Source organism: Rhinatrema bivittatum, chromosome 8 (assembly GCF_901001135.1).
Source record: "Rhinatrema bivittatum chromosome 8, aRhiBiv1.1, whole genome shotgun sequence".
NCBI lineage: Eukaryota > Metazoa > Chordata > Amphibia > Gymnophiona > Rhinatrematidae > Rhinatrema > Rhinatrema bivittatum.
In genome coordinates this window covers 212,549,336-212,571,226 of record NC_042622.1, presented here as the reverse complement: position 1 = coordinate 212,571,226, position 21,891 = coordinate 212,549,336, and the positions used below count along the sequence as shown (strand labels likewise).

Below are 21,891 nucleotides of genomic sequence, written 5' to 3'. Positions count from 1 at the left end.
AATCCAGAACTGGTCTGAAGGTGCCTTCTTTCTTTAGCACTATGAAATAAATGGAATAGTTCTCCTACTACTATTACTGCTGCTTAACATAAGCAGTGCTGTACAAACATACAAGAAGACAGTCCTGCTCAACAGAGCTTACAATCTACCGTATTTTTCGCTCCATAAGACGCACTTTTTTTCCCCCAAAAGTGGGGGGGGAAATGTATGTGCGTCTTATGGAGCGAATATAAAAAAAAAACCCAAACAAAAATCAAACAAACCCCCCCCCCCCCCCCGACTCCCCCCAAGACCTGCCGACTTAATTTCCTACAACCCCCACCCTCCTGACCCCCCCAGACCTGCCAAACGTCCCTGGTGGTCCAGCGGGGGTCCAGGAGCGATCCGGGAACGATCTCCTGGGCGTGAGCTGTCGGCTGCCAGTAAACAAAATGGCGCCGACGGCTCTTTGCCCTCACTATGTCACTGGGACCGACCACTGCTATTGGTCGGTCTCAGTGACATAGTGAGGGCAAAGGGCCGTCGGCGCCATTTTGATTACTGGCAGCCGACGGCCCAAGCCCAGGACACCGCGCCTGGACCCCCGCTGGACCACCAGGGACGTTTGGCAGGTCTTGGGGGGTCAGGAGGGTGGGGGGTTGTGTAGGAAATTAAGTCGGCAGGTCTTGGGGGGGGGTCAGGAGGGTGGGGGGTTGTAGGAAATTAAGTCGGCAGGTCAGGAGGGTGGGGGGTTGTAGGAAATTATGTCGGCAGGTCTTGGGGGGGGGTCAGGAGGGTGGGGGGTTGTAGGAAATTAAGTCGGCAGGTCTTGGGGGGTCAGGAGGGTGGGGGTTGTTAATTTAAAGGGTTGGGATGGGGGTTTTTTTGGGGGGGGGAGGGGTTCCCAGAGAAAGAAAAGTTTTCTGATCTGGGGAGTGGACCGAAATGGCCCTCCCCAGACCCGAAAACAAAATGGGGAGAAAAAAAAAAAGCTATGCACTCCCCTAATTTGCTCCATAAGACGCCCAGACGCAGAGCCGGTTTAGCACAATTTTTTTTTTTTTAAATTTCCCCATCTGAATCCTAGGTGCGTCTTATGGTCAGGTGCGTCTTATGGAGCGAAAAATACGGTAATTAGACAAACACACAGGACAAGAGACAGAGTATTTCATCAAGCAAGACAATAGTTGAAAAGAAAGTTAGTTAACAAGACTAAAAGCGGACAATTAGTCATAAGATTTAAAAGCAGCCTCAAAAAGGTGGGTAATTGGATGGGATTTAAACACAGCAAGAGAGGGAGCATGACGCCCCAGTTCAGGAAGACTATTCCAAGCACACGGCGCAGCCAGGTGGAAAGCACGGAGTCAGGAATTGGCAGCAGACGAGAAGGGCACAGATAGGAGTGACTTATCCAATGAGCAGAGTGCACGAGGAGGGGTGTAGAGAGAGATAAGAGAGGAGAGGTAGTGAGGTGCTGCAGAGTGAAGGAATTTGTAGGTGAGAAAGAGGGAACTTGAACTGTATGCGGGGGGTGGACATGGAGCCCAATGCAGTTGACTTCAGAAGAGGGGTTGTGAGTGCAGTGATTTTGGAGAAAGCAGAGTTGCTTTCCTGTAACAGGCGTTCTCCGTGGACAGCAGGATGTAAGTCCTCACACATGGGTGACATCATCAGATGGAGCCCAATGTCCAACATGCCCTATATCACGCGTCTAGGCAGGGTCCCTCTTTAGTCTCGTAACATAGAATTACGATTAAAATAACATAAAATAAATTAACAGGAGAAACTCAACTCCGCACGGTGGCAGGCAGATTTCGTGAGGGCTAACATCCTGCTGCCCTCATAAGAACATAAGAAATTGCTATACTGGGTCAGACCAAGGGTCCATCAAGCCCAGCATCCTGTTTCCAACAGTGGCCAATCTAGGCTATAAGTACCTGGCAAGTACCCAAATACTAAGTCTATTGTATGCTACTAATGCTAGTAATAGCAGTGGCTATTTTCTAAGTCAACTTGATTAATAGCAGGTAATGGACTTCTCCTCCAAAAACTTATCCAAACATTTTTTAAACCTAGCTACACTAACTGCACTAACCACATCCCCTGGCAACAAATTCCAGAGTTTAATTGTGCATTGAGTGAAAACGAATTTTCTCCGATTAGTTTTAAATGTGCTACTTGCTAACTTCATGGAGTGCCCCCTAGTCCTTCTATTACCCGAAAGAGTAAATAACTGATTCACATTTACCCGTTCTAGACCTCTCATGATTTTAAAAACCTCTATCATATCCTCCCTCAGCCGTCTTTTCTCCAGGTTAAACAGCCCTAACCTCTTTAGTCTTTCCTCATAGGGAAGCAGTTCCATCCCCTTTGTCATTTGATTGCCCTTCTCTGTACCTTCTCCATCGCAACTATATCTTTCTTGAGATGCGGCGACCAGAATTGTACACAGTATTCAAGGTGTTGTCTCACCATGTAGTGATACAGAGGCATTATGACATCCTCCGTTTTATTCACCATTCTATTCCTAATAATTCCTAACATTCTATTTGCTTTTTTGACTGCCACAGCACACTGAGCCAACGATTTCAAAGTATTATCCACTATGACGCCTAGATCTCTTTCCTGGGCTAACATCGTGTAACTACAGCAAGGGTTATTTCACCTTGCACTTATCTACATTACATTTCATCTGCCATTTGGATGCCCAATTTTGCAGTCTCACAAGGTCCTCCTGCAATTTATCACAATCTGCTTGTGATTTAACTACTCTGAATAATTTTGTATCATCTGCAGATTTGATTACCTCACTCGTCGTATTCCTTTCCAGATCATTTATAAATATATTGAAAAGCCCAGGTCCTAGTACCGATCCTTGAGGCACTCCACTATATACCCTTTTCCTGTGAGAAAATTGTCCATTTAATCCTACTCTGTTTCCTGTCTTTTAACCAGTTTGTAATCTACGAAAGGACGTAGCCACCTATCCCATGACTTTTTACTTTTCTTAGAAGCCTCTCATGTGGAACTTTGTCAAATGCCTTCTGAAAATCCAAACACACTACACATCCACCGGTTCACCTATATCTACATGTTTATTAACTCCTTCAAAAACATGAAGCAGGTTTGTGGGGCAAGACTTGCCTTGGGTAAAGCCATGCACCACCGTCTCATCCACGCATTGAGATTCCGGAGCTCTGCCTGCCTCTGGGGACCTGCACGTGGACCAGGGAGCATTTCAGAGAATGCTACCCTAGAGGTTCTGGATTTCAGCTTTCTACCTAAGAGCCTAAATTTGGCTTCCAGAACCTCCCTCCCACTGAAGCTGAGATTGTACCTCTGCTGGTAGTTGGAGGCGAATTGAATAGTCCTGGGACAGTGGATTCCATTGTGACAGTAAGAAGCGCTGGAGCGGTCGCATGTGGGCCCTTGCCCATGGGACGACTTCCAGAGTTGATGCCATGAAGCCGAGGACTTGAAGATAGTCCTACACCTTGGGGCGTGCATTGGTCATCAATCGTTGTAATTGTTCCATCAGTTTCCTTCTCCTCAGGGAAGGAAGGAAGACTTTTTTCTGTTTGAAGTCAAAACGAGCCCCCAGGTACGCTAGAGATTGAGAGGGCTGCAGGCTGCTCTTGCCCGTGTTCACAACCCAACCGAGCTCCTGCAGTAGGTTCTTGACTCTGTTGGTCACCTGCCAGCTCTCTTTCGAAGACTTTGCCCTGATCAGCCAGTCGTCCAGGTAAGGGTGTACCAAGATCCCTTCCTTCCTCAGTATTGCCACCACGACCACCATAATTTTGGAGAATGTTCTTGGGGCAGTTGCTAGGCCGAAGGGTAGAACTCGGAACTAGTAATGGTGACCCAGTATCGCAAAGCGTAGAAAACGCTAGTGTTCTTGATGGACTGGAATGTGAAGGTAGGCTTCGGAGAGGTCCAGGGAGGTTAGGAACTCTCCTGGTTGTACTGCCATTATTACGGAGCGAAGAGTCTCCATGCGGAAGTGTAGTATCTGCAGATGACGGTTGACATTCTTGAGATCCAAGATGGGTTGGAATGATCCTTCCTTCTTAGGAATGATAAAATAGATGGAATAGCGCCCCGTATTTTGTTGGGGCATAGGAACCAGAGTTATTGCCTTCAGACTGAGTATTCTTGTCAGAGTAGCTTCCACTGCTAGTCTCTTGGTGTGGGAGTGGCAGGGTGACATCATAAATTTGTCTCGAGGGATGCTGCGGAACTACAGAGAGTAACCTTTTCGAATGTTTACTACCCATTTGTCCGACGTGATCTCGACCCATCTTTGGTAGAAGAGGGCAAGTCAGCCCCTATTTCCTCTTCATGTGGATGGGTTGGCCCATTCTCATTGGGGAGCACGGCTGAAGCCTGCCCCCGGGCCTGTTCCTCTCTTGGTCTGTCGGTTTTGAGAGGGCTGGGACCTTCCAGAGGGACGAGGTGCCTGGAACTGAGAGTTCCTGTAGGGTCTAAAGCAATGTGAACCTCTACCTCTGGTTCTTCTGGGGGAGGGGCACTGAGATCTTTTACTCCTATCTTCCGGTAGTCAAGGCACTGTGGATTCACCCCTTTTGCTGGCTAACTTCTCCAATTTGCTTCCAAACAAGAGAGATCCTTTAAAGGGCATTCTTGTGAGATTCGCTTTAGAGGTCGCGTCAGCAGATCAATTCCGCAGCCATAGTTGTCTTCTGGCTGCCACTACCGATGTTACTCCTCTGACTGAGGTATGGACCAGATCTGAGCTTGCGTCCGTCAGGAAGGCTGCTGCAGGTTCCATCATCTCACCGGCATACGTTCCGGATTTATTTGCTTCTCTCTCGAGAGAAGCAAGCAGGAATGTGCCACCAGTGCACGGTAGGAAGCAATCTGCAGTGTCATTGCTGTTGCGTCGAAGGCCTGCTTAAGAATGGATTCCAATCGCCTATCCTGAGTATCCTTCAATGCAGCCCCTCCCTCAACAGGAATGGTTGTTCGTTTTGAGACGGCACAGACCATGGTGTCCACATTCGGAAAACGCAGGTGTTCCTTGGTTGCTGGTTCCAGAGGGTATAAGGCTTCCAAGGCCCGTCCCCCTTTAAAGCTGGCCTCCGGGGCATCCCACTTCAGGTCAATTAGTTCCTGGATGGCTTCCATCATTGGGAAGTAGCATGAGGCTTTACGAAGGGACACCAGTATGGTTCCGCCATAGGGTCCGTGCCTGGGATACCCAGAGTCTTCAGAGTCTGGGAAACAAGGGCTGGTAATTCGTTCAGGTTGAAAAAGCAAAGCATGGTTCGGTATGGTTCCAGGCCTGGAGGGATTTCTCCTTCTTCCAGGGAGCCGCCATCATCATCTGAGGTGTCTGGGTCCCTGTCAGGGAAATTCTTGGTTAGGCGAGGCATGTCTTGAGGCATCCGTGTAGGGCCGGGAGGATCTTGCGCTTCTGGCAAGGGTTGAGCCTGGGACGCAGCCGGGGCTGATTGTGACTGAACAAAGGCTTGCAGCCCTTGGGAAAATTCTAACCAGGAGAAGGTCCCTGGGTCCATGTTAATCCTAGAGGGAGTCAGGTGCCCTCTTGTGGAGACATCTCGGAGTTTCATAGATCCGGGGAGCTATTGTCTGTAGCAGTTCCGGACCCATCCCCAGACAGTGAGGGACCAGGCTTCGGTTCCCCCAGGGCTTCCTTGCAATGCTGACACAGGCAGGACTCCAATTCAGGCTGCACGGCTCTTATGTGGTAAGCTGTGCAAAGAGAGTGCCTTCCGGCCTTCTTGGACGCCGGTGCCATTGTCTCTATGTCTAGGCGCACGGGTAATGAGCTTCAATGTGTGCGTGTAGTTGCAAGCGCGGCTGTGTAGTTGTGCGCGGGGAATGCGCTCAGTTGTGCGTGCGTGCGTCTGTATTGGACGCGCACAAGTTAGGCACATCTGCTGCCCGGCCTGCCCCGCGTGTACCGCCGGATGAGAAGGGAAGATGGCCCCAACGCTCCCCACGCAAAAGATGGCACCCCCGAGGGTCTGCACGTGGACCCCTGCACCGGATCGGGGCCTAGCCCAACCAGGGCTTCTCAACCTGATCGGTGCTCCCTTTTTTACCTCGCTGGAAGAAAAAACAGAATCGGTACGGCAATCCGAGCCTTGGAGATCGGAGACCTGAATTTAAAGTTTCCTGCTTACCTGGTCTCAGCGTTTACTGATCGAGTGCCAGGACAGTCTCCAGCTGCAGGGGAGAGGGCTTTACCTTCACTGCCGCGCTCTGTTGTGCAACTGCTGCCTTTCAGCCACTCGGGGGCTAAGTCCACGCCGGGAACCGGCTACCGAACCAAGATACACCTCTGAGGGATATCAGAAATCACCTCAGGAATTCTCAACTGGGGGAGGGACCCTTAGGTTTCACCGCAGGAGAGCAGGGCTTGATCTTCTTTAAGGTAAATTTTTCTTTTTCTTCTTTGCTGTAGTTCTTAACACTTTTCTAGTGTGTGGGATAGTGTCCGCATCTGCTAGGAGACGGAGAGATACTGAAGAGCTGAGGATACTGCAGGGGTATATCTAGAGTGACATCAGCTTTGAAATCTGACTCAGTCTCCCATCTGCTAGCAGAAGAGCACATAAGCCACTGGTCCTGAGTACATGTGGATACATGCTAGGAAAACTAAGCTAGTCATCAGGGTTTTGAGACTCAGGGCTAATAGGGTAAAAGGAAGGCAAGCTAGCTATAGGGTTTAGGAAGTCCTCTCCTTACTGGGTCAAACTGGGAACAAATCGGGGAAACAAGTAATTGTGTTGGCGTGCGTAGCTACTAAAATTCCCCCCACTTATGTGCTCGAGTTGCCATATTCGTGCATCAATATAAAATCGTGTGCACATGTATGCGCATATAGCTGATTGTATAACATGTGCACGTTATAAAATCGCTGCATCTATGTGCATGCACTGGCAAATGCGCAAACATGTGCACCCGTGAGCGGGTCTTAAATTCACTAAGGAAAAAAGTGGTAAGCTTCATACCAGGGATTTGAACAAGTTATATACAAAACTAAACCCCCTCAAGTAAAAAATAGGCAAGAAGATTGCAAGACAACATATACCAACAGTGTAACCTACAGCGAGTAAAAGTTAGAAACCATCATAACTTAGGCCCACAGAGCCCTGGCGTCTGAAGCCCAGTCGCCCATATACTACTAAGATCCAGTTCCTATACTGGTGAGATATTCAGGTTGGGCTGCCTCAAGGGAGAGTTGAATCATCCGATTGTCTACGTAGTCTCTTCCCTCCATGTTGGACCCTCTGGCATCTTGCACTGGGGTCTTTGCTGGATAAATCACTGGTAGGTCGCATTTTTGATCCCATGTCCACTTGTAGACCAGCTGCCTGCAAAATCTTCAGGGCTTCTTCTACTGTGCGGACTCTAAATGATACTCCATTAATGGTAAAATGCAGTCCGAAAGGAAAAAGCCACTTATACCTATGGCTCCCAGCCCGCAATGCCTGGAATACCTCGTGGAAGATTTTCTTTTTTTTTTTTTTTTTTTTTTAATAGTCAGTTGTCTCGCTTGTGCCAGAATACACTCTTTCACAGCATACTCGTGAAAGCAGACTACTATGTCAGAAGGTTGGCCATTTTGTGATGTTGTTAGAGCTATATGCGCTCTTGCCAGTTTGTTTCTTGCTGGTTCTTCCATCTCCCCTGCGGGGTTTAATATATAGCTGCAAATATCAAGGATTACCTTTTGGCAATCTAGGTATGCAGAGGCTTCTGGGACACTTCTGAAACGCAAATTGCCCCTTCGGGATCAGTTTTGCAGGTCCTCACCCAGTCACTTAGCTTCATGCTCTCTTCAGGTAGGTTTTGTAGTTCCTGCTGTATTCCATCAGTCATAGTGTTGTGTTCATCTTGCCTGTGCTCGATTGCTTCCACATGGTTCAATACACTCACTCTTCAGCTCTGACACAATGGATTTAAGTTCTTGTTTTAATTGGCCCATATTTGCACGGAGATCTCCAAATCACAGTTGAAAGTCCTCCCTGAACTGGCTTTTTTTTTTTTTTAAATCTTAAAAAAGCAGGCAGCCTAAATCAACAAAAAAAATATCCCGCAAATACAGAAATTTAAAGGTAATTCTCTTGCAAAGAATCCATATGAAGAAAACAGAAAAAAGCATAAGCATTGGCAAGTTAAATGTTAAACATAGATAAGACAGGCTAAGAGAATTTGAAAAGAAGTTGGCCGTAGAGGAAAAAACTCATAATAAAATCTTTTTAATATATATTCAAAGCAGGAAGCCCATTAGATGACCGAGGGGTTAAAGGTGCACTTAGGGAAGATAAGGCCATTGCGGAAAGACTAAATGAATTATTCAGTGTTTACTACTGAGGATGTTGGGAATATACCCATTCTGGAGACTGTTCTCAAGGATGATGATTCAGATGAACTGAACCAAATCACAGTGAAACTGGAAGATATAGTAGGCTAGATTGACAAATTGAATAGTAGCAAATCACCTGGACTGGATAGTATACACCCCAGGGTGGCCAATGTAACCCACATATTTAAAAAGGGCTCCAGGAGTGATGCAGGAAACTATAGACTGTTGAGCCTGACTGCAGTGCTGGGAAAAAATCAGATACTATTCTAAGGAAGAAAATCACAAAACATACAGATAGATATGGTTTAATGGGACACAGCCAGTATGAATTTACCCAAGGGAAGTCTTGCCTCATGAATCTGCTACATTTTTTCAAGGGGGTTAATAAACATGTGGATAAAGTTGAAGCAGTAGATGTAGTATACTTGGATTTTCAGAAGGCGTTTGACAAATTCCCACATGAGAGGCTTCTAAGAAAGCTAAAAAGTCATGGAATAGGAGGCATGTCCTTTCGTGGATAAAAAGACAGGAAACAGAGAGCAAGATTAAATGGTCAGTTTTCTCAGTGGAAAAAGATAAACAGTAGAGTGCCTCAGGGATCTGTACATGGACCGGTGCTTTCTAATATATTTATAAATGATCTGGAAAGAGGTATGACAAGTGAGGTGATCAAATTTGCAGACAACATTATTCAGAGGAGTTAAATCACAGGTGGATTGTGATAAATTGTAGAAGGACTTTGCGAGATAAAGACTGGGTGTCTAAATGGCAGATGAAATTTAATGTGGACAGGTGCAAGGTGTTGCATATAAGGAAAAATAACCCTTGCTGTAGTTACACAATGTTAGGTTCCATATTAGGAACTACCACCCAGGAAAAATATCTAGGCATCATAGTGGATAATACACTAAAATTGTTGGTTCAGTGTGCCACAGCAATCAAAAAAGCAAATAGAATTTTATGAATTATTAGGAAGGGAATGATGAATAAAACGGAGAATGTCATAATGCCTCTATCGCTCCATAGTGAGATCATACCTTGAGTTCTGTGTGCAGTTATTTATTTATTTAGCAGTTTTTTATACCGACCTTCATAGTAGATAACCATATCGGATCGGTTTACATTTTAACAAAGGGTAAAACTGAGGTAACAATTCTGGTAAATAATAGATAACAAAGGAAAAGGAAAAAAAAAAAAAAAAAGGAAAAGGAAAAGGAAAAGGTGCAGTTCTGGTCAACTGCACCTCAAAAACTGCATTACACTGTAAACCGTTGTGATATGCCAGATTGAACAACGATATATAAAAACAAATTCCTTACCAATAAGGAATATAATTTTTTGAATTCCAAACATCCCAAAGTACCTACAATATATGTCCTTCCTAAGGTACACAAAACCACTACTAATCCCCCAGGACGACCAATAATTTCCTCAAACGATTCTCTACTAGAACCTCTTTCAAGATTCGTAGACTGTTTTCTTAAAGATTTTGTTTCACATATTCCATCTTATATCAAAGACACGGGTCATTTCTTAAGCATCTTAGAAGAAGTTAAAGATGAGATTTCAGATAAATGGTTGGTCACACTGGACATAAAATCTCTTTATACCTCCATACCACAAATTGAGGCATTGAAAATAGTCAAGAAATATCTGGACAAAAGGAAACAACCTCATAGGATACCCAGTGAATTTCTGCTGACATTAGCAACCATCGCTTTAACAAAAAACTTTTTTATATTTCAACAAAAATACTATCAACAGATTTCCGGGACGGCGATGGGAGCAACAATGGCTCCATCGTTAGCAAATCTGTTTATGGCAGAATTCGAAAAAGAATGGATTCAACAATCTCCATTCATTTCAAGGATACACCTATACAAGAGATATATTGACGATATCTTTATACTCTGGAATGGGAGTGAATCAGAATTAAATTCATTCTTTAAATGGCTAAATACCTGTGACGAAAATATCCAGTTTACATTAACATACCATTTTAAAGAGATTTCTTTCCTGGATGTAACAGTTAAAAAAGATGAATATGGAAATTTGCAGACATATGTATACAAAAAAAGTACAGATAGAAATACTATGCTGCACTACAGCAGCGCACATCCAATACCTTTGAAGACCAGTTTGCCGTTTTCCCAGTTTCTGAGGTATAAAAGAAACTGTTCAGAAACTCAGATTTTTAGGGCTCAAGCAACTAACCTTTCGAAAGATTTAAAAAACAGAGGATATCCTAAGAAGGCAATTACTAGCGGGTTCAAGAGAGCTCTATATTATGATAGAGATGCTTTGTTGACGTCAACCCCAAAAGAAGAAGACGCCAAAATGATGACATGCGTTATTAAATATTCTCCAATGTCTAAACGAATTGTTCAAAATATGCGTAGACATTGGCATCTCATCCAATTAATTCCTGGATTAGAAGAACTCGAATTTAGAACCGCCTTTTCGAGAGGAAGAAATCTCAAGGAGATCTTATGCCCTTCCACATTAAAGGAGAAAATCACCAAACCTACAACGTTAGATGGCAACACACTCCGAGGCCATTATAAATGTGGCCACTGTAAAATCTGCAATCAAACCATCGAATTAAAGGAATTCAAATGTGTTAAAACTGGATATACTCATAAATTATATCAATTTACTACCTGTCAAACTACTTACGTCATCTATGTCATCGTATGTCCCTGCAACATGATATACGTGGGCCAAACAAGCAGAAATCTAAGCTCCCGCATCAGTGAACATAAGAGCTGTTTGAAAAACAAAAGATTAACTGCACCGATTGTAGAGCACTGTTTATCAAATAACCATCAAGTCCACGAACTCCGTTGGTTTGCCATTGACCATATAACAGCAGATGCCAGAGGTGGTAATAGAGAAAAGATCCTATACAGCAGAGAACAGGAATGGATTTTCAAGCTCAGCGCGGAGGAACCCTCGGGATTAAACAGTAAAATTGAATGGAACAGTTTAATTAGATAATAAGATATTCTGGTGGAAGAAAATCACATATCATTTTCGTTGAAATACACTTTTACTGACATTGCAGTATTAGTGTACGTTGATATTTACAGTTTCAAAAAAATGTACACGTCATGATGACGTTTCTTCCCATTCAATTCGATGGGGATTTAAATTTGTTCATTGTCTCAACAAAAATCACGCAATAAAGTTTGCTGCTACGTGCAGCACGTTCACCGGGAACGATTCGATTGGTCACTTCTCAAAACGCAGGAGTACTATAAAAAGTCTAGCCGAGACAGTCGGCAGTTAGAAGCCCGCTTGTTACCAGCCACAGACAGTTTCGTGAGTACAAAAATTTGTTTCAAAATGACTAAAATTGTTATTGCTTCAAGGAAATTAATGTTTTTCTGTTATCCTGCTGTTTCTTAGAATCTGCCCTGAAGAAACTACATGTGAAACGTTGACGTTGGCGATTCTAGGCACACACTTGTTTCAAGCGGTGAAAGATATCGCAACAAGTTTGAAAGATAAGTGCAACATTGTGGCGGGGATTATAAGCACAGACTTGTTTTGAAACATTCATAATGCAACAAGTTTATAAAATTAGTGCTACATTATAGAAGGCAAAGCAATAAGTCTTCAAATTATGTCATTTTGTCTAAAGGCATAAAGTTACAATAACTATTTTGCCTGTTTTAACCTGGGCTGTATTCCCAAGTTGATACGGACACTGTTTTCAAAGGACATTCTGTAACGTGAAAAGGCATAAGAACTTTCTCAGTGAAAAATTTGAACTAAATACACATTGAGGTGAATTTATGGTATATTAACCGAATCAGCTTAAAATTTACAAGCCAGAAAATAATGGCTGTGCTACTAATGGTAACACAAAACTGTAAGGGAAGTTCATTCCAACACAATATGTCAAGTCTCATCAAACATTTAGAACATTATGTCCAATAAGATACATACAAGTCAAAAATCTTTTTAAAGAAAAAACAAAAAAAGAGACAACAGGAAACCTATGATCGAACTTACTGGTTCTTCAAAAACCTTTGCAAAAAATACAAGGTTTACCAGTTCTGAGGTTTCTGTCTCTATATCAAAAACACTTTTTTAAAAAAATTTTGACCATAGTAGAATAAAGATTGGCTTTTAATAAATTCTGTCCGTACCACTTATTCATATACAGCTGGTCAATTTTTTCTTTTGATACATTAGAGACTAGCTGATCCCAATTTCTTTGTCTATTTAACCGTTGTGATATGCCAGATTGAACAACGATATATAAAAACAAATAAATAAATAAAAACCCATAGTTGCACTGGAGAAGGTACAGAGAAGGCGACCAAAATGATAAAGGGGATGGAACGGCTCCCCTATGAGGTTAGGACTGTTTAGCTTGGAAAAGAGATGGTTGAGGAGGGATATGTTAGAAGTCTATAAGATCATAAAAGGGCTTGAATGGGTAAATGTAAATCAGTTATTTACTCTTTCAGATAATACAAGGACTAGGGGGCACTCCAAGAAGTTAGCAAGTAACACAATTAAAACAAATCGGAGAAAAATTATTTCCCTGTACGTACCAGGATCAGTCCAGGACACCTGGGTTGTGACTCCGCACCAGTAGATGGAGACAGACTAAAACTTGTGGGCGGAGCCATATATGCCCCTGTGCCAGTCACGGCCCCTCAGTCTTACTCTGTCTCCAGTAGATGGTGCAGGTTTGGTCACAGCCCTGGTTCCCTGGGATTTTTAGTGGTGGATTTTTAGTGGTCAGGGTTAATTGGTTTAGTTTAAAAACAAAGAACTTTTTTGAAGTTAAGGATTTCTTTCTATTTTTGGTTTCCCGCTGGTCCTGCCTCCCAGGGGGGTTGCAAGGTTCTGAGGGGACCATCCCCCCCTGGTTGAGGCCGCTGCTAGGGTTGAGGACCCGCCTTTTGTAGTAGCAGCATTGGGGGTGACACCGGGGAGCCCGGTTCACTCACCCCCACTGGAACAGAAGCCTCAGGACCGAGGACAGCGGCAGCAGTTTCAAAAAAAAAAAAAAAAGGTTTGATTTTTATTTTTTGCTGCGGCTCCTTTTGTTTAAGTGCCGGCTCTCCGTTCCTTCGGGGGGGGCGCTGTTTGGCGCGCGTCCGCTTCGTTTTTATTTAATTAAGTTAATCTCATCTGCCAAAGGTGGGGGACGCCTCATATGGACCTCATGGCTACCTGGCAGAATGCCAAGGCGCCCAGGTTTTACAGCCGTCGGAGAGAAAGAGGGGCCGAAGGCGTCGATGCGTTGGTCCTTCCTTGGCTGACGAATGTCTTGCTATACGTGTTCCCTCCTTGGCCAATGATCGGCAAGATTCTTCGGCGCATCGAATTGCATCCAGCGAGTGTAATCCTGGTAGCGCCAGAATGGCCGCGGCGACCGTGGTTCGCAGACCTCATCCAGTTGTCGATAGCGTCTCCCCTTCGCCTCCAGGGGTTTCCGGGTCTCCTCCGTCAAGGCCCCGTTTGTTCGGCGGATGCGGATCACTTCTGTCTCGCGGCATGGCTTTTGAGAGGCAGCGCTTGAAGAGGAAAGGTTATTCGGATGCGGTAGTCGCTACATTGTTGCGGGCCAGAAAGCCGTCTACCTCTATGGCTTATGTTCGCGTCTGGGTAGTCTTCGATGAATGGTGCGCGGAGCACAATGTGGATCCTACCGCGGCTCCTGTATCCAATATGCTATCTTTTCTGCAGGCTGGCTTAGCTAAAGGCCTATCGTACAGAACCCTGAGGGTCCAGGTGGCGGCTCTTGGGTGTCTGAGGGGCAAGAGGCACACGGGCTCCTTGGCTCTGCATCCCGATGTAGCGCGTTTTCTCAGGGGGGCTAAACATCTTCGTCCTCCACTACGCCATCCCTGTCCGTCCTGGAATCTTAATTGGGTACTCTCCGCGTTGTGCTCGTCTCCTTTTGAGCCCATTAAACGGGCAACTCTCAAGGATCTTATGTTAAAGGTCGTTTTCCTTGTTGCGATTGCGTCAGCGCGACGTGTCTCGGAGTTACAGGCATTGTCCTGTAGGGAACCATTCTTACGGATATCGGACTCTGGAGTCTCCTTACGGACGGTGCCTTCTTTCTTGCCCAAGGTGGTTTCGGCGTTCCACCTTAATCAGTCTGTTGAGCTTCCAGCTTTTCCCGTCCAGGATGAGTCACTGCCACAGAGACATGAGTTGCGGAGGTTGGATGTCCGGAAGGCGATCCTTCGCTATCTGGAGGTCACCAATCCGTTCAGATTGACGGATCATCTTTTTGTTTTGTTCTCAGGCCCAAAGCGTGGGGGTGCGGCTTCCCGGACTACTATCGCACGATGGCTCAAGGAGGCCATTGGTTCGGCGTACATAGTTCTAGGAAAGTCTGTGCCGAAGGGTCTCCGGGCACATTCCACCCGCTCTCACGCTGCTTCCTGGGCAGAGTCTGCTCAAGTATCGTCTCAAGAGATTTGTAGGGCGGCTACTTGGAAATCGTTATATACTTTTACACGACACTACCGGCTGGATGTTCAGGATCCCAGTGCCGGGGGTTTTGGAGAGAGGGTACTCCGTGCGGGACTCTCAGCTTCCCACCCTCGGTAAGTTGGCTCTGGTACATCCCAGGTGTCCTGGACTGATCCTGGTACGTACAGGGAAAGGAAAATTAGTTTCTTACCTGATAATTTTCGTTCCTGTAGTACCAAGGATCAGTCCAGGATCCCGCCCAAGCTGCTCTGAAGAAACGGAGAGTCCGCTCGTTGTATTGTTCGGTTGCTGTTCTGTTTCTCATTTTGAGAGTTTTGTTCCAGTTGGGGGTTTTTGGATTTGGCTCCCGTTGGGGATGGGTTCTGTAGTTAGTTTTCCTGTCCAATGCTACTTTGACATTACGTAAGACTGAGGGGCTGTGACTGGCACAGGGGCATATATGGCTCCGCCCACAAGTTTTAGTCTGTCTCCATCTACTGGTGCGGAGTCACAACCCAGGTGTCCTGGACTGATCCTTGGTACTACAGGAACGAAAATTATCAGGTAAGAAACTAATTTCCTTTTTCACTCAGTGCAAAATAAAGCTCTGCAATTAACTGTGGTTAAGGCAGTTAGTGTAGCTGGGTTTAAAAATGGTTTGGATACGTTCCTGGAGGAGAAGTCCATAAACTGCTATTAATCAAGCTGACTTAGTGAATAGCCACTGCTTATTATAGGCTTTAATAACATTGGATTTTTTTTAATGTTTGGGTACTTGCCAAGTACTTATAACCTGGATTGGCCACTGTTAGAGATGGGTTGCTGACTCAGTGTGGCAACTTCTTATCCTGAGGTTCAGGTTGAGGGGCACCAGAAGAAAGGAAAAAGAAGAGGAGAGGAGTCTAGGGAACCAGTATCACTGGTTTTTGGATGCCTCCAGTATAGAACTATGACAATAAGAAAAATCACCAACTCACTTGCCTGCCCGTACACTCAGTCAGGAAACGAGAAGGGAAAACTGTCCCAACCACACACTGCCCTGAGAGACCATTCACCATCGTCCACAACTGCAAGACTGGCACTGATACAATCTGCTGGAAACAGAGAAATACAGAAAGGCTGCAGGTGGCACAGCTCCTAAGGCTGCTTCTTGCAAACTTTCATTCTTTGTCTCCATCTACTGGTAAGAGAAAACAATCATGTGCCTGGACTAGTCTGGCAAGGATGATCACGAAATTGGGATTTAATACTGTGTCAGAGGATACTGGATTGCTCTACAGTAACTCAAAGGACAGCCACTGGAATTAAGCCACAAAACACTTACCTTCTAGGCTCTCCTGTCCCAGGGTGGGTGGTTGCGAGTCATCCGTTCTGAAGTCAGATGTATGTGCAGGACTTAGCGATTCGCTCAGCTGGGGACTAGGGCTGGAGTTAGTGCTGCTCTCCACCTTCAGGGGGTATGCATCAGACAATGAGCTCTGATTACTGTTCTCATCTATAAAAAACATAATGGATTTCAAGGACATGTGTATGCATAGCAGGTGATAAGCAATCAGTCTAAAGCTGAGAAATAAAGTTGTTAGGCTGTCACCCTCCCACTGGGAGAAAGGATATTCACATTCTGCCCATTATAGGGAGGTATATCCCCAGAAAAGGCTCAGACACATCAGGTTTCAAAAAATAAATACGGTTAATGAAAGAGGCAACATCTCAAAACAATACCAATATTTTAGTTCCCTACAGAAACTTTCATGGCTGAAAAATATTAAGAGGTAGATTTTTAAAGCACTGATTGCGCAAAAATGGCCATATTCGTGAATGTACGTGCAAGCCTCGTAGATTTTAAAAAGCCACAAAGTACGCATATATATACCAAGTGAAAAGGGTGGGGGGGGGGGGGGGGGCATAGTTGGAGCATGGGCATTTTGGGGCACACATAACTCATGTTTTAAAACTGGAGTCCATGGCATGCGTCAACTTCAGGCCTGGATTTGTCACTAGGTACATTAGGCCTGTACCAAGGGTGGCAGGCAGAGAAAAAAAATCCTACCTTCAGTAGCAAAACAAAGCCTCTGTCGTCCCTCTGATATCATGTCAGACTGTGCATCATGCTTGCAGCTTATTTCCCGTGGTGGCTTCTCTTCAGAGGCAATTCTATCATGAGGCAGGGTGAAGCTGCGGCCTCAGACAGCAAAATTCTGAGGGGGCAAAAAGAGGCCCCAAAATACTTCTCTCGCGTCTGTCTCACCCTACCTTCAGGCCAACTCCAGTGGCACAACTTCAAGAAACTGCCTGCAGGGATCCCACCCCCTGTGGGCAGAATAATCCTCGGGCTGGCGGCACATCTTCTCTGGTGTCTGAGAAGTGGTTTGCCAGGGTGGAGGAGGCGTCTATAGGCGTTCGATCGGTCTCAGATCATGCCCCGGTGTCAGTCTTGTTGCGGAGTGGTACGGGAGAGCGGTCCCCGTTTTCGTGGCGTATGCGCCCAGACTTGTACCACGATGAGCAGTTTCGTGCGTACTTACAAGGGTGCTGGAAGGAGTATGTCAAGCATAACTCTACCCCAGATATTTCCGCGGCGACCTTGTGGGAGGCCGGGAAAGCGGTGATGCGCGGGGAAATCATTGCGTATGTGGCTAAGACGAATCGTCAACGGAATGCTGAAATAATCCACCTTACGCAGGTCCTTAAAAGTGCCCAACAGAGACACGTGGTTGATATGACCCCGGAAGGTAGGGGACAGGTTGACCAGGCGCGAGCTACGCTGAATTCTTTGCTCCACCAACGGGCGTCCAAATCACTCAAATATTTTCAATACCAACTTTATAAATATGGTAATAGGGCCGGTCGACTCTTGGCCCACTTGGTTCGCCCTCGGGGTCAGAGGCAGGTTATAGTTAGTATTAAAGATAGTCGGGGCGAACGTCGAACGTCCCCTGGAGATATAGAGGCTAGGTTTCTTGAATATTATCGCCAACTGTATGCGGAACGTCGTAGCGATCCGCTGGTTCGGGAGGCTTTATTCCATTCGACTGAATGGCCGAGGGTGACTCCAGCTCAGTTGGCAGCTCTTAACACTCCCATTACTGATCAGGAGGTGCATCGGGCCATTCATGCTCTCCAGTTGGGCAAGGCTGCGGGGTCGGACGGACTCGGCTCCGAGTTCTATAAAATTTTGAAATTTCATTTGCTTTCCCCACTTGGGGCTTTCTATATAATACATTGTTGGAGGAGGGGGGCCTCTCTCCTGCGCTTAATCACTCGGTTATTGTGGTTCTTCCCAAGCCGGGAAAGGACCCGGAGGAGTTGGGGGCTTACAGACCTATCTCCCTGATAAATGTGGATGTTAAGTTATTCGCGGCTATTTTGGCTGCTAGACTTAGTGGTCTTCTTCCCACACTCGTTCACGACGATCAAACTGGTTTTGTACGGGGCAGACATGGGGTTCGGAATGTGCGCCGCCTGATGGCCTCTCTTAGTTATTCTGCTGGTGCGGACGCGGCTGTTCTGAGTCTTGACGCAGAGAAGGCCTTCGATTCATTGTCTTGGGATTTTCTTTTTTGGGTGTTGCGGCAGTATGGCTTTGAGGGGGCTTTTGTGAAGTGGGCGGAGGTTCTATATAGCAACCCTAGTGCTAGTATTTTATTGAATGGGACAGTGACCCCGCCGTTTGACTTACATTGTGGAGTCCGTCAGGGTTGCCCCCTTTCTCCCTTACTTTTTGTTTTAGCGCTGGAACCACTGGCTATTCGGTTGCGGGAGGAGCCACAGATACGGGGATTGCGGGTGGGCCAACAGTCTCTTCGTACGGCTCTTTTTGCGGATGATATTTTGCTTTTTGTTGGCAATCCGCAAGCAAGCGTTCCCGTTATTATTAATCTTTTTGACCAATTTCGGGAGGTGGCGGGACTATGTATTAACTTTGGGAAGTCGGAGGCGCTGGCCTTGAATCCTCAGCTGCAATCTTCATGGGTGGGCACTTTTCCACTTAGATGGGCGCCAGCTAAGCTGAAATACTTAGGTATTTGGATTCCGAGGGACCTACGGCACTTATATGAATTGAATGTCACTAGCCTATTAGAGCGGATCCGCTCCCAGCTGGAGGCTTGGGCCTCGCTTCCCTTGTCTCATTTTGGTCGCTGCGCTCTTATTAAAATGATCATTGCTCCCAAGATTTTGTATGTCTTGTCCATGGTTCCTTGTTGGATACGGGATAGGGACTTAAAAAGGTTGTACGCGGCCCTCCAGCACTTTATATGGCGGGGACGGAAAGCCCGTCTTAGTTATCAGGCTATGACTTACTCTCGGGATCAAGGGGGATGTGGCCTGCCTGACTTCCGCTTGTACAACGCGGCCTGCCAGCTGCGCTTCATAGGGGACTGGCTTACGGGGGACTATAAATTCTGCATGAGGGGGCTGATCTCCGGCATGGCAGCCCCTTGGTCGCCCCTGAGTCTTATCCAATCTAGTGCTGGGGAGCGGCGTGGGCTTACATACCCTAGGGTTTTGCTGTCTCCGTGCATTGCGGCATAGCGATGGTTACGGGGGCAGCGGGGATTGGATGGGGTGATTTCCCTCCTAGTGCCCCTGACTGGCAATGTGGGCTTTTTGCCGGGACGGGACTGTGGGGCTCTGTTTCATGAGTGGGCGTCTAAGGGGGCGATGTTTGCCTTTCACTTTTATGACACCGATACTCATACACTGCTGGACTTTGCTACATTGGCTCGCACTTATCGATTACAGACTCACCAGTTTTTTGCGTATCTGCAAACCAGGCACTACTTAACCTCTTTCCACTGGACGTCAGACAGGGTGGGCCTGGAGTGCTCCTACGCTAACAAGGTTTTTGACATGGCCTACCTAACTAACACCATCGCGAAGTGGGCTAAGCTTGGCAGATCGTGGCGCTCAAACCCGCGTCTTGCTGTGTTGGCGGACAAATGGACTGCTACTTTTGGAGAACCCATTACTGAGCAATACTTGGCGAAATGTTTTGAAGCGGTGCATCGCCAGCTACCTGATATTGGACTGCGGGAGGTGCAGTTTCGCATCCTTCAGCGGATCTACTGTGATGATGTGCGACGCTTTAGGATGGGGAGCACTGACTCTCCTCTCTGTATTAAATGTGGCCAAGAGGAGGGCACTTTGGTACATAGACTGTATTCTTGTCCCACTCTTCACTCCTTCTGGGCCACGGTGATGGGCGTGATTTCCCAGTGCACTGGAGCACCGCCGCCCATAACGGGGAGGTTTCTTCTTTCCAGTCCTCAAGCCTGTACTGCTGTAGGCAGCCGATCCAAGGACCGCTTTGGACGTATTGCGGCTATGCTGGCATGCCGCACCATATTGTCTGGATGGGCGACACCTGTGACGGCCCCCACTTCAGCAGAGTGGTTTCAGCGCATGGCCTTGGTTTTGCAGATGGAACGTTTGGATTTTTTGAAAGGCCACCGTACGGCTGATAAACTGTATGGGGCTTGTTGGACTCAGTGTGTTTCATTGTTGCCGACCTCAGTCCAGGTCGGCCTGCGGGAGAGTGGGTATACAAATGATTGGATTGCTAATATGGTCTCTGGGGGGACGGGGTTGGGAAGGGGGAAGGGTGGCCCGGTATGAATGTAGTGTGAATGGGTTGGGTGGGGGGTATGTGGGTGGGTGGAAGGGGGAGGGGGTGAGGTGGTATATTTAGACCTAAGAAAAGGCCAGGGCGCATCTACTGGCCTGGACGGCTACTGTGCTTACGGTTTGTCTTGCTTCTTTGCTGTATTTCCCTCCTTGTGAGGGGTTGATTGTTACTACCTTATGGTTTTCCTTGGCTGGTTGGTTGTGTTTTGCCAATAAAAATTATTCTGACAAAAAAAAAATAAAGCGCACCACTATGGGCTCCATCAACTTGGGCAAACCATCCACCCCTTGGTGGTAGGCCCCAATAGCACTGAGATTTACCCAACAGAGTTGGTGTTTAGGCCAGCTTCTGAGAGGTGCAGGAGGAATCGAGTAGCTTCAGTGTGAAGCAAGTGAATGGATCCAAGTCGTGGTGCTCACATCAAATGGAAAACCTCCTCCATTGCAGGCCATAAGACTTCCTAGTGGAAGGCTTCCTGGTTGCCAACAGAACCCGAGACACCTCATCCGAGAGGTCTAGGGGCTGCAAAATCACCCTCTCAACATCCAAGCCGTTAGAGATAAGGCCTGGAGGTTGGAATGGCGCAGTCTGCCCTGATCCTGCGTGATGATGTCTGGGACGGTCCTGCAGGAGGGAGAACCAGATCTGTCTCGGCCAATAAGGAGCGATGAGGATCATGGTTCCCTGGTCCTGTTGGAGCTTCAGGAGAGTCTTCATCACTAGTGGAAGTGGAGGATATGCATATAGGAGGCCCGTGCACCAATGTTGGGCGAAGTCTGCAGTTCTGCAGCCTATTCTCTCTGAATAGGCTGCAGAACTGATCTACCTTCCTGTTGCAGGGGGAAGCAAAGAGATCCACGTCCAGGGTTCCCCAGAGACAAAAGACCCAATCCACAACCTCCTGCTTCAGGGACCACTCGTGGGGGCAGAAGGAACGACGACTAAAGTCATCTGCCACCACATTCTCTGTCCCCAGCTCGTAACAGAATGCCCTGGGACAGAGCCCAAGACCAGATCTGGACTGCTCCCTGGCAGAGGATGAATGCTCCCCTGCTTCCCTGCTTGTTGAGGTACCACATCGCCACCTGATTGTTGGTCTGGTTCAGGACCACCTTGTTGGCCAGGTGATCTCGAAATGCTCAAAGAGTGTATTGGATTGCACAGAATTCCAGAAAGTTTATCTGATACCTTGCTTCCTGAATGGACCATCGACCTTGGGTGTGGAGACCATCCATATGGGCATCCCAACCCAGGTTGGAGGCATCTGTGTTGAGCACAATTTGAGTAGGGGAAGCCCGGAAGGGCACCCCTATCACCAAATTGTACAGATTATCCAACCATGACAAGGAGTCCTGGAGTGGCGGAGTAATATGGATGTACACCCGAATGTCCTGGAAGGCCTGGCACCACTGGGATTGCAGAGTCCACTGCACCCTGTGCAAGTGTAGACTGGTGAAGGGAGTGATATGGACGGTTGCAG

General features: G+C 46.7%; 1 protein-coding gene across 5 annotated transcripts in view; it reads right to left on the bottom strand.

Annotated features, from left to right (window-relative positions):
- Positions 1–21,891, bottom strand: part of BCL7B (BAF chromatin remodeling complex subunit BCL7B) — a 120,745-nt gene that overhangs the window by 8,436 nt on the left and 90,418 nt on the right. For all 5 annotated transcript variants that reach the window (XM_029613039.1, XM_029613040.1, XM_029613042.1 and 2 more), the window contains one exon: positions 16,110–16,280. In XM_029613039.1, the coding sequence (XP_029468899.1) occupies positions 16,110–16,280 (171 nt within the window). The remainder of the gene's footprint in view (positions 1–16,109; positions 16,281–21,891) is intronic.